The sequence below is a fragment of the Palaemon carinicauda genome, chromosome 26 (assembly GCF_036898095.1).
Source record: "Palaemon carinicauda isolate YSFRI2023 chromosome 26, ASM3689809v2, whole genome shotgun sequence".
NCBI classification, from domain to species: domain Eukaryota; kingdom Metazoa; phylum Arthropoda; class Malacostraca; order Decapoda; family Palaemonidae; genus Palaemon; species Palaemon carinicauda.
Genome location: NC_090750.1, coordinates 73,307,007 through 73,320,829, shown reverse-complemented (window position 1 = coordinate 73,320,829; position 13,823 = coordinate 73,307,007). Strand labels below are relative to the sequence as shown.

Here is a 13,823-nt window from a genome sequence, read left to right as displayed (position 1 = left end):
AATAGTGTACAGTATTATTTCCTAATCATCAATGCTTAATTTCACGTTTTGACTAGTGCTTTTTAGTATTACGTTGTATTTGACGATTTTTAACTCAACATTTTACATTTTTGACCATCATTCTTAGAGGATTTTTAACTAAATTTCATATTGTGACGTGGGTTTTTTGGCGATTGTTCGGTGCAGGAATTGCACATCACGATGTACAATATTTTTTCGATTTTTAACTTAAAATTTTACCTTCTGAATCGTGTTGTGAGGGGATTTTTTCGCGGTTATAAAATTTGGCGTCAGATTACGAGTTATAACTTTGTACGGAATTCGCGAATACCAAACACACTGCACGTGCGTAACGAGAGAGAGAGAGAGAGAGAGAGAGAGAGAGAGAGAGAGAGAGAGATAACGGTGAATAGGGGAATTTGTAAGAGAATTTGGTGCACTTCTGATGACTTTCAGTGCAAGTTTATGGCGTAGATAATGTTTTGAAAGTTTTATGCAAAGGGTGATTCAGCAGATAAAGTTTGAATGTGGTAGTGACAGTTTAGTAGTTTTTTATCACTGGAGATAATCTGTTTAGGGATATATATATATATATATATATATATATATATATATATATATATATATATATATATATATATATATATATATATATGTATACATATATATATATATATATATATATATATATATATATATATATATATATATATATATATATATATATATATAAGTCGTTTTCTGTATTAGAGCGACTACAGTAAAAACATCATACAGTTATTGGTACATTGATACTCGAGTTACTGAATCACTGATGATCCCCTTTGCAAAGTAGGCCTACATTTATATAGGCCTACTCATTAGAGAAAATGTCCGTCTGTCTTATATGGGAATAACCCAAAAGGAGTAATCCATTATTTATTGTGTCGGGAATTTCGACCCGATCAATCGAAATTCCCGCCATTTGACTCCTCCTACGACTACGTCAAATTGGAGGGAGAGGAAAAACTCGCGGGCGAATGAATGTAGTTCCAAACGTGAACATTTAGAGCCAAAAAAGGAAACCACCTGGTAGGAAGGCGCTGAGACTAATAAAATCAATTGCTGGTAATTTAAGATTAGGAAAAATAAAGTCATTCTGTTGTAACATGTTAAAAAAATCCAATGTAGAAATTTAGGTTCAGGGCAAATTGCGCCAAAAAGGTGACGTCGGGGGTTGCGAGGATAGCTCGTCCTCTTTGATCCAACGTCCCCAACCGAAGTAAGTCCCCTCTAATTGTTATCTCTCCTCTCTACCTTGTCTACCAGGTTGGTTGTAGTAGAAGTTTGAGTGCAAGATGTTTAGTTTTTATATCGCAGTTTAGTGTAGAGATCCTTGTGATTGGGGATCTGAATCCTGAGTTAAATAAGAATAGGGATATTTGGTGTGTGATTCGTTGTGTATTGAATTCGAATTGGCACTATTTTCAGTTTGTTAATGAGTCCGGTGTGGACTTTGTGCTTGAAGAGCACATGCTACATTACCTAGGGTCAGTCTTGTTTTTTCAGTGAGTTTTGTGAATGCTTAAGAATGTTGTTTGTCTTTATCAGAGTTTATTTTTGTAATAAAATTGTAAATTTTATCGCCGTATTTTAGTTAACTCCTGGAGGGTTTTGGGAATCGTGCCCTTAAGGCCTTGCGATCCGCCCAGTACATCGGGCAGATTTAATTAACTAGTGAAAATCACAACATTTGGTCCTTCGAACCGGATCGCAAGCGCTTCCCAGAGCCGGACAGGACTAATTTAAAATATGAGCTTTTGAGAGAGAGAGAGAGAGAGAGACGAACAATTAAGGTCCTCTACGTCTCGATGTGCGATCGCCCACGTGGGTCAGTTCTTTGAGTCCCTTAACGTTAAATTATCCTTTTCTCCTTGCCTTGTCCAACCCCCCCCAAACGTAAAGTAAAGTAATTAAGATGGCTGTGGCCACGATCGTTCATATCGAGGCGTCGATGGGCCTATTGGAGGATTTACTAAGCGAAACGCAAAGGGCACTGATTGAGACCTACTCCGAGTCCGTTTACCAGAATTTGGTAACGGAGTTGCAGGCAGAGGTCCGACAACTTAAAGAGTTGTACAAAAACCAGAGAGTTAAATTAGAGTCTAGTATCGAAGCCCGAATTAGGCATATGTTAGGTGAAGCGACACGCGCTTCCACACTATTGTACAATAGAATAGATAAGGTGAAAGGCCCTTCAACGGGGAATGTTGCCCTCCCCAGGTTGAAGCCGCTGCCTCTCCCCACGTTTGAAGGGGAAGTGCAAGAGTACGCATCGTACCGTGAATTATTCACGATCCACGTGGATCGAAGAGCGGATTTAGACGAAGTGTCTAAATTCACGTATTTATTGGGGACGTTGGGCAAAGAGCCGCTCAGGATCATCAAATCCCTGAGTGTAACCGCCGCGAACTATAGAGTAGCATTAGATTTATTAGATAAGCAGTATGGCAACGTGCACCAAACGCTCGTGATTCTGCACCGCAAGTTAGCAAACATCTTTGTGCCGTCACTAAACCCAGTAGAATTAAAAAGGTTCCGTTTCGAGTTAACTATCATTATTGAGCAAATTAAAAGACTTAGTACCAATGACTTAGGCCAGGGCATGGTCATGAGCCTCATTAATCAAAAATTGTCAGAGGGAAAACTATACCGCAAGGTGGTAGAGCATTTGAGGAAATGCGACTATACGTTGGACGAGTTTTTTGAGGCAATAGATTTCATAGTAAGAATGTTAGAAGACGATGCATTGCAGAGAGGCGACAGTCTTGAGAGTAACAAAAGACCAGACAGTAGTGTAAGACCGAAAACCAATCCCATCCACCAAAATTCCTGCCCATTTTGTAGCGAACGGCACCCGCCTCACGGATGTCGCCAAGTGACAGACGTAGCTGCTAGACGTCGCATTTTACTAAAAAGGGGTCTTTGTTTCAATTGCACGAAATCAGGCCATCGTAGCGATAAATGTCCCGTATCAAATTCCTGTAGAAACTGTAATGCTAAGCACCACACTGCAATTTGCGACGCGGGTAGACCGCAATCAACCCCTAGTCATAGTAATAGTCAATCAACAACGTCCCGCCCCGTAGTAAATGCGACGCCTGCACAGAACCAAAATGCCCCCCGTCCGTCTAAGGTTAAAGTAGAATCTAAGCCGTACACGAGCGCAAAGATCGCGCAGAGGTCTGATGTGGACCTCCCATGCACTATCTTGCCAACAGCCATGGCAGGTATTCAACAAAGGCAAGGTAGTAAGCGAGTCCGCCTATTTCTCGACTCAGGAAGCCAGAGGAGCTTCATCTCTGCAAAAATTGCCCGTCAATTAGGCCTACCGGTGGTAGGAAGAGTATCCTTGAATATAGCTCCGTTTGGTTCCGAGGAAATAAGCGGCCAATACGATGTAGTAAGTTGCAGGGTTGAAATGGGGAAAAGAATCGTACGTATGAAATTGGTGGCACACGAACACGTGGACGTCCCGATACATAACGTGGGTTATGTCAAAGTCAGACAGCATCTGTTGACCAAGGGAGTCACGTTAGCCGATCCAGCAAACCAATCAGATACCATGAAGAACGTTCACATATTAGTTGGGGCGTGGAGGATGTCGGGAATTTCGACCCGATCAATCGAAATTCCCGCCATTTGACTCCTCCTACGACTACGTCAAATTGGAGGGAGAGGAAAAACTCGCGGGCGAATGAATGTAGTTCCAAACGTGAACATTTAGAGCCAAAAAAGGAAACCACCTGGTAGGAAGGCGCTGAGACTAATAAAATCAATTGCTGGTAATTTAAGATTAGGAAAAATAAAGTCATTCTGTTGTAACATGTTAAAAAAATCCAATGTAGAAATTTAGGTTCAGGGCAAATTGCGCCAAAAAGGTGACGTCGGGGGTTGCGAGGATAGCTCGTCCTCTTTGATCCAACGTCCCCAACCGAAGTAAGTCCCCTCTAATTGTTATCTCTCCTCTCTACCTTGTCTACCAGGTTGGTTGTAGTAGAAGTTTGAGTGCAAGATGTTTAGTTTTTATATCGCAGTTTAGTGTAGAGATCCTTGTGATTGGGGATCTGAATCCTGAGTTAAATAAGAATAGGGATATTTGGTGTGTGATTCGTTGTGTATTGAATTCGAATTGGCACTATTTTCAGTTTGTTAATGAGTCCGGTGTGGACTTTGTGCTTGAAGAGCACATGCTACATTACCTAGGGTCAGTCTTGTTTTTTCAGTGAGTTTTGTGAATGCTTAAGAATGTTGTTTGTCTTTATCAGAGTTTATTTTTGTAATAAAATTGTAAATTTTATCGCCGTATTTTAGTTAACTCCTGGAGGGTTTTGGGAATCGTGCCCTTAAGGCCTTGCGATCCGCCCAGTACATCGGGCAGATTTAATTAACTAGTGAAAATCACAACATATTGTTTCTTTGTATCAGATAAAAAGTTGATATTAATTTTCCATTTCCATCTCTTGTATATGACTAACGAACGTATGAAACAAAAATACGATTTTTCTCCTCTCTCTCTCTCTCTCTCTCTCTCTCTCTCTCTCTCTCTCTCTCTCTCTCTCTCTCTCTCTCTCTCTTTATTATTGGTATATCAGCCTCTGTTTCCAAACACCCCATTAAGGTTTTAGTGAGAAAAGTAAAAGACGTATGAGTATTAAGCCAAAAACTTGAAAAAAGTAAATTTATCTAATTATTATTATTATTATTATTATTGTTATTATTATTATTATTATTATTATTATTATTATTTGCTAAGATACAACTTTAGTTGGAAAAGCAGGATGCTATGAGCCCAAGGGCTCCAACAAGGAAAATAGCCCAGTGAGGAAAGGAAATGAATTAAATAAATTAGACAAAGAATAGGCCAGACTATTCGGTGTATGTGTAGGCAAAGGGAAAATGAGCCGTAACCAGAGAGAATGATCCAATGTACTACTGTCTGGCTAGTCAAAGGACCCAATAACTAGTGGTAGTATCTCAACGGGTGGCTGGTGCCCTGGCCAACCTACAAACTTGATCAGAGACTATCTTTCTTTTAGCAGCTCTTCTAGGAGGACACTCCAAAATCAAACCATTATTCTGTAGTCTTGGGTAGTGGCATAGCCTCTGTACCATGGTGTTCCATGTCTTCGGTTAGAGTTCTCTTGCTTGAGGGTACACTCGATCACACTATTCTATCTAATTTCTCTTCTTTTTGTTTTATTAAAGTTTTTATAGTTTAAATAGGAAATACTTATTTTAATGTTGTTACGGTTCTTAAAATATTTCATTTTTCCTTGTTTCCTTTCCTCACTGGGCTATCTTCCCTGTTATTATTATTATTATTATTATTATTATTATTATTACTATCCAAGCTACAACCCTAGTTGGAAAAGCAAGATGCTATAAGCCCAGGGGCTCCAATAGGGAAAAATAGCCCAGTGAGGAAAGGAAATAAGGAAATAAATAAATGAAGAGAACAAATTAACAATAAATCATTCTAAAATAAGTAACAACGTCAAAACAGGGGCTTATAGCATCCTGCTTTTCCAACTAGGGTTGTAGCTTAGCAAGTAATAATAATAATAATAATAATAATAATAATAATAATAATAATAATAATAATAATAATAATAATAATATCCCGCAATATTCTGTCGTTACTTCTTGTGTAATATCTGGTGACAGGGCAGAGCGACTAGCAAGATGAGATTGGATTATGCCTTGAAATGGCGTGAAATGCTTTTGCCTAAGGGATGCGTATTCCTGTCTGAATGCGGTTTCCATATTGAATAGGCTGCAGGTAGCTTGTTTCCTTTGAATTCAAAATAGGCCTATCTCAAATTGCAAAAAAAGTTACATAGTGTACCAACCGTGCGTCACACGATCGTACATAAATTATTTTGTATGTATTATGCTTGTATCTGTGCTCTTCCCTCGCACTAAAAAGAACCAGAATAAACATGTCTGCGTTTTTCCTCTCTAACATTGTCTGTTTCTCGAACATGAAAATTCCTGTTGCCTTGAGGTTTTGTATATAAAGGAGAGTGTTCTTTAATAAAGTTACTCAGTTAATTGCATCCCGCCTTTGAGTCATCACCATTCTCTCGGCCGTCACAATAGTATCGAAATAGATATACGATTTTTATTTTTACGGGTATTCTGCAGTAGTGGGACCGGGGTGATATTTAACTTGATTAAATGAAATCTTTATAACGTTTCACCTTATTAAAAGCAAAACATTATTACGTTTTAAGTTAATAAAAGCAAAACATTATTACGTTTTAACTTGATGAAATGAAAACATTATTAAGTTTCAACTTATTAAAAGTAAAACATTATTACGTTTTAACTCATCAAAAGCAAAACATTGTTAAGTTTCAACTTATTAAAACATTATTACGTTTTAACTTATCAAAAGCAAAACATTATTAAGTTTTGATTTAATAAAAGTAAAACATTATTACATTTCAAGTTATTGAAAGCAAAACTTTATTACGTTTCAACTTTGTATAAGCACAACATTATAACGTTTTAACTTATGAAAAGCAAAACATTATTACGATTTCAACTTAATAATAGCAAAACAATATCAAGTTTCAACTTAATAAAAGCAAACCATTATTACGTTTTTAACTTAATAATAGCAAAACATTATCACGTTTCAACTTAATATAATAATAGCAAAACATTATCACGTTTCAACTTAATAAAAGCAAACTATTATTACGTTTTTAACTTAATAATAGTAAAGCATTATCACATTTCAACTAAATAAAAGCAAACAATTATCACGTTTTTAATTTAATAATAGCAAAACTTTATCACGTTTCAAATTGATAAAAGCAAAATATTATTACGTTTTTAACTTGATAACAGCAAAAATTATCATGTTTCAACTTAATAAAACAAAACATTATTACGTTTTAACTTAATAACAGCAAAACAGTAGTAGGCTTTAATATAATAAAAGTAACCGATTATCACGTTTCAACTTAATAAGAACAAAACATTATTACGTTTTAACTTAATAAAGCAAACATTATTAGGTTTTAACATGATAAAAGTAACACATTATCACGTTTCTTCTGAATAAAAACAAAACATTATTAGGTTTTAACTTAATAAATACAAATATTATCACGTTTCAACTTAATAAATGTAAAACAATATTACGTTTTAACTTAATAAAAGCAAAACATTATCACGTTTCAACTTAATAAATATGAAACAATATTACGTTTTAACTTAATAAAAGCAAAACAATATTACGTTTTAACTTAATAAAAGCAAAACATTATCACGTTTCAACTTAATAAATGTAAAACATTACCGCGTTTCAACTCGATAAAAACAAAACATTATTACGTTTGAACTTGGTTACAGCAAAACATTATAACATTTTAATTTTATAGAAGAAGAATAAACAGAATACTGTATACGTCTGCTGCATCCGAGCTTACGTTGATGCAATTACACTATGCATAACTTCTTAATTAGCTTGATAGGGAACCTTTCACCAGAATCTCTATGAATTAATAATCAATGATATTGTTGATCGTTAGCGTAGGCAAATAACTCAAACGGATAAAAACAATAATTAATTAGATAAATAGTCCAGTTAGGCGGAACTCAGCTGTGAGGATCATTTTGTTTTACTTTATAATGATGGCAAAAGAATGGGATGTTGTGCTGGGAGAGAAAATAATAGGCCAATTTAATTAAAAAATAAAGAAAAAAAAATTACCATAATGGGTATTAGCTGTCTGTAAGGAAAGTGAATAAGAATCAGATTTGTTCGAACAATCTGGTCTTCCACTGTCTTGGGTTAGAGTTCTCTTGCTTGAGGGTACACTTATGCACCCTGGTCTGTCTTATTTCTCTTCCTCTTCTTTTGTTAAAGTTTTTATAGTTTATATAGAAGATATTTATTGTAATGTTGTTGCTCTTCTTAAAATATTGTATTTTTCTTTGTTTCCTTTCCTCACTGAGCTATTTTCCCTCTTGGAGCCACTCGGCTTGTAGCATCCTGCCTTTCCAACTAGGGTTGTAGCTTAGCAAGTAATAATAATAATAATAATAATAATAATAATAATAAAAGTGTACTCTTCTTTCCATTTGATTGGAGTGGACCTTACACGTGTGCTAACTGGCAAATTTGCACGTTGCCCGGTAAAAATCAAATGAAAACGTTATAAATCTGATTACATTTAGGATTTCCTTTCATCTTGAGAGGTTGCTACTTGTATTCGTTTATCGTAAAGAGTTATTAAGGAATAGACACAATTAACAAGCGGAAAAGGATTTGAGAGAAAACTTTCAAGTATGGTCCACTTAAGCCACGTGGAGTCGACGATAAGGTCAGAGGGTGAAGTTAATTAAAGGTGGATTATAGAACAGTTGGAGTGGAAACATACAAGATAGTTATCAAATGTGGGACTTTAGAGAGCAATTCAACCAATCATATAGGACAGATTAGGTTAATCCTGAACCAGACAGATTATTTCTACAAATATAGTATTCTTTAAGGATATAAGACAAACACAAGGAATAAAAAAATAGATAAAACACCAGGGAAGAGTTTGTCAAAATATCTATCAACGTTCAAAGCCTTGAATGAAATCTGGTATCTTAATCAAAGTCACTATAACTGGGAATTAATGAATGAGTGCATAAATATATTTCATTTTATTTTACTTACAATAGTATCGTTATTTTTTTTTCCATTACTCCGTTCCCCTGTCTGCTTTGACTTATCTGTTTCAAGTCATACAGAAATATTCACTTCCAAAATGACTAAAATACATCCATATCCTGAAAACTCCATGCACCATAAATTGATCATCTGAGTTTGATATATCCAAATAGGTTTTATAGAATCACATACATCTTTGAAGATGTTTTGCGATTTTTAATATTTACAGAAATATTTACATGGCGGTGTTAAACAACATTCTAGTAATGAATTCATCTCACGAAGCAGATCTTACTTGTTAACCAAAGACCAATTTTTTTCATATATTATCTGTCCTTGTGTCATAATTGCAGATTGTCATACTGCAGTTGATAAAAAAAGACATGTTAACTTTTAATGTTGATAAGTTTGGAAACAGAACAAGTATTTGAAGTTTAGTTTGGAAAGTAAAACTAGTGGTAGAGGGACTGATGGGGTAGGGCAGTGTGGGTTTAAACAAGAAAGAAAATTCACGTTAAAGCTTAATTTCGCACAAAGTGACTAAAAGTAACTGAAGAAAGCAACCCTATTGAAGATAATTCATTACTGATGTTATATAACATCACTCACTTCCTAATCCTACACGAGATCCAACTAAGAACTTCCTTGAATAGGGAGAATTATGTCATGAAAGATCATTTTGAGCAAAGTTTTGAGTTAAGATTTGATTATTTTCAATGGAAATAGGAGAAAACTTGGCCATTATTTAGCCTATCATTACCAGGGCGGGGTGTGCCAGGGAAAACATCGAAAAGAGGTTTGAAAGGATGATGATGTGTAGGTGGAACATGGTGATAAGGAGGGGTCTGGAAATATGGATTGGGGTTAGAAGACGAAGGGTGAAAATTGGGTTGCAAACAAAGGAGACTGGGCCCGTAACATGGTCTGTGAACTTCTTTTATCAGTGGCGATCTTGTGGTGGGGAATAGTCGATTTAGTAGAGCATTTGCAAAAATAGATTCAGGGGAAGTAGCTTGACCTTTCTTCTTCTTTGGCTTTTGAGGTGCTGGTTTGGGTGTTATCACTGGTGTAATTTGGTTGGTTGATGGTGTACCTTCTTCTGTCTCCTGAGCCCCTCCTTCGACCTTTTCGTTATCTGAAGGCACAGATGAACTAGGTTCTTCAGCAACTTCTTCAACTGCTTTGTCATCTAAAGGTTCTACTGGACCAGGTTCTTCATCATCTTCAAGTTCTTCATTATCTGAAGGCACTGCTGAACCAGGTTCTTCAGCATCTTCAATTACTTCACTATCTGTAGGCACTGTTGGACTAGATTCTTCACTACCTCCTTCAACTATTTCATTATCTAAAGGCATTTCTGGACTAACTCCATTTTCACTTTCAACTGTCATGTTGTCTGATGATGTAGTTGAAGGAGGGCTTGATGTAGGTATATCTGTGACTTTCTTTGTATCACTAAAAACTGTTGAATTGCTACTCAGTGAATTGTTGACTGGACTATCAGTCATTTGACTATCATGGACCAAATTGTTATCATCCGTAGAATTTAGATTATTCATACTTTCTTGTGTAGCCATGGATTTGTTCTGGCCAGACATACTTTCCTCACCACTGTCTACACCTTTAACAGCAATTACAAGTGGCACAGATTCAGTAGTTCCAATGTTATTGCTTACATCTGTGGATGATTGCATGTTATCTTGCATCAAGACTGTGGATGATGGGGATACAGTTGTAACATTTTGAAGTTTATTAAATTCTGTAGTTTTTTGAGGATAGTATGTTGTGGTTACTCTGTTGTTATCATTGGTTATCATAATTATTTGAGAGTCTACCATCTTACTACCATCATCATTATCTTCACCGATGATTAATGGAATTCCCAATGTTTCATTGGTGTTTTTATCAGTTGTTATACTGGGTGGAGTTGAGGTTTTAGCATCATCTAATGGTGTCATTTCTAGTATATGTTTTACTTTGTCACCAAAGTTTAATGTCGGTGGAAGTTCTGTAATTTCTCCATCATCATCATCCTCCTCATCATAATATTCAAAATCAAGAGGAATTTCTGTATTCATGCCATTCTTTCCATTATCGTCATGGTCTACTGGAAGTACCGTAGTAAGAGGTCCAGCTTCTGAAGTTGAAGGAATATATGTTGGATGACGTTTTTCAATTGTCTCGTCCACAAAGTATGGTGGAGAGGTAGTTTCTTTAATATAACCGTCTTCAAAGTAAAATAAGTTGTCTGCAAGATTTGTTATTCCAGTCTCTGTATCGGAAGCATTTGTTGATAAATTTTTCATGCTCATTTCTTCTATTATATTTTCATTCGCGACTGGAGCCATTTCAGTTATACCATCATCATCACTTGAAAGTGTGGGTGCTTTAGTTGTGCCCATCAAGGTTTCTGTAGTGATACTTACAGAAACATCAGTTTCAGCATGTGGTGCTTCAGTAGTGACACTTTCACCTTTGGTAGAAGATTCAGTGGTGTGATTTTCATCATTAGAAGGTACATAAGTTGTTGTAAGAGATTCTTTTGTACCCGTTTCAGGAATTTTATTTTGTAGGGACCCATTAAGAGATTCTGTTACAAGAATAGATTTGTCTTCTTGATTTGAGCTTATGGTAGTGGGTGGTACCATTGGGGTGGAACTTTTCTCCATAAATAATGAAGATTCAGTAGTATGACTTTTCTCATTTAATGCTGTGGATATTGTTGTAAGAGATTCTCCTGGAAGTTCAGTTTCTGTAAAACCAGAATAAGTTTCAGTTAACCCTGGTAACTCTTCTATTGGTTTTGAAGTTGTGGTAGATAATGGTACTATTGTAGAAGTATTTCCATCTTCCAGTGAAGAGTTAGTAGTATGACTTTCCTCATCTGAAGTTGCAGGTATTATTTTGAGAGGTTCTTCTGTACTGAATTCTGTATTCATAGTCTCAGGGGAAACAGAAGTAGCTTCGGTTGTCTGTTGTGAAGCAAGGGGAACTTGTGGTCTTTCTGTAGTATTATTCTTACCCTCACCTGTAGGTTCAGTGGTATGTATTTCCTCACTGGAAATTACAGATATCGTTGTCAGAGGTTCCTCTATACTGTTCTTTAGAATTTCAATCTTATGGTAAACAGATGGAAATACAATAGCCATGGGAGATGATATTTCCATTTTTGGAGCTGTAGTAGTTGTTATGCTGGCCTGAATAGCATCAGATGCATTTTCAAAATTATGCAGCTCAGTTGTGCTAAATGGCCCTATTGTTGTTATTACTTTATCAATCTGTTCGGTGCTTCTTCCAGAATCGTTTGGTTCAGTAGTTATGGAAATTTTACTCTCATTTTTCGGTCTTAAGGGAAATGGTACAAGGCCAATAGGGATGTCATTATACATGTCATTTGGAGGTTGATTTTCCACCAGAGACAGCAGGCCATCTTCTTCCGATGTCTCGTTGCTTGAGGTACCACTGGAAGAGTTGTTTTGTAGCACTGGTTCGCCAAGTGGATCGTGATGACCTGGCACTACATTGCTGTGGACGACGTATCCGTTTTCATCGGCTGTGTATCTGACAACGTTTTCTCGACCATCTGGGCTTATCCATCTGACGAAGAGACATAATATAAGATGAATTATATACAAATGGAACAATTATGATTATATAACAGAAAGAAGTTTGTGCTTGTAAACTTGCTTAATGGTATCTCGTACACACTTGAAAAATCGCATTGAAAAAACGGTAAATTTCATTTGTTCCAGGATTTTTACCGTTATAAAAACGGATATATTGACGTAAAAGAGTGATATTACAGCCACCAACTCATAAATGATAATAACAAAGGAAGGGGAAATTACGGTCGCCTGTATTTTACTGAAATACTGTTAAGAACAGTATATTTTTACGGAGAATTCCCGATTAAAATTACGGTTTTTTTTTTCTAACAGTGTAGCAAGTAGTTAGTATCTGTAGAATGGCGAGCAAATTTTAGGAACTTATTTTTAACATACATAGATATGGAAAATATGTAACTGAAGGAAAGTATTCAGATGACAATCTAATAACCCTGAACCAGCAAGAGTATGATGGCTACTAAAATGTTAAAATAATATCAGTCTGCGCTTTCTATCCAACAAAATATTTCGTTATTCAGAGCCAATATATAGATCTAAAAAACAGCAATTGAAAAATGAAATAAAACCTAAAATCAAACCGCATTGAGATTATATATAATCATATCCGTCTATGCTTTCTATCCAACAAAATTTTTCATTATTCAGAGCCAATATGGAAGTCTACAAACAGCAACAATTAAAAAAAAATAAAAATAAAATAAACCCTAGAACTAGGCCTTATAGAGATTATACGCAACTTTTAAACATAATAAATTATCTGAATTTAGTGATAACATTCACGAATCATAATTTTTAAGATGAAGACTAGAGAAATGTTGACCTTTACTAAAGGAAATAAAACCTTGAATTAAGCCGCATTGAGATTATATGTAACTTTTAAACGTAATAATTTAGCTGAATTTAGAAGTAAAATTCACGCATCATAATTTTTAAGATTAAGACTAGAGAAATGTTTACCTGTATTAAAGGAAACAAAACCTCAAGACTAGAGAAATGTTTACCTATATTAAAGGAAAGAAAACCTCAAATTATACCTTATTGAGATTATACGCAACTTTTAAACATAATAAATTAACTGAATTTAGTTATAAAATTCACGAATCATAATTTTCAAGATGAAGACTATAACACGAATCATTGTTCTTAAGATGAAAACTAAAGAAATATTTACCTGTATTCTCCAGTGACAGCCCTTCCAGGTACGCCCAACTCCTGGTGTAGATGCGTATCTGTTTGGTAACTGAGGATCTGACCAGGAAATCCTTTCGTTACGGCTATCGTTGCCGACAGCAGCAAAAATTGAGTCAGCATCTGGAAGTAGTGATAATAATAATAATGAATTTTCGAAGGAAAGTTTTAAAGAGATTTAATGAATTTTGCTTCATCATTTCGTTGAAGACTCAACGACTATATATATATATATATATATATATATATATATATATATACTGTATACATATACATACATATACATGTATGCATGT

General features: G+C 35.5%; 1 protein-coding gene across 1 annotated transcript; it reads right to left on the bottom strand.

Annotated features, from left to right (window-relative positions):
* Window positions 1-9,426: 9,426 nt before the first annotated feature.
* On the bottom strand, window positions 9,427-12,922 carry LOC137620004 (uncharacterized). Its single transcript, XM_068350285.1, has 2 exons — window positions 12,918-12,922; window positions 9,427-12,310 (listed from the first exon to the last, which is right to left on the bottom strand). The coding sequence occupies exons 1-2, from the start codon at window positions 12,920-12,922 to the stop codon at window positions 9,427-9,429; spliced, it is 2,889 nt and encodes a 962-aa protein (XP_068206386.1).
* Window positions 12,923-13,823: the final 901 nt, after the last annotated feature.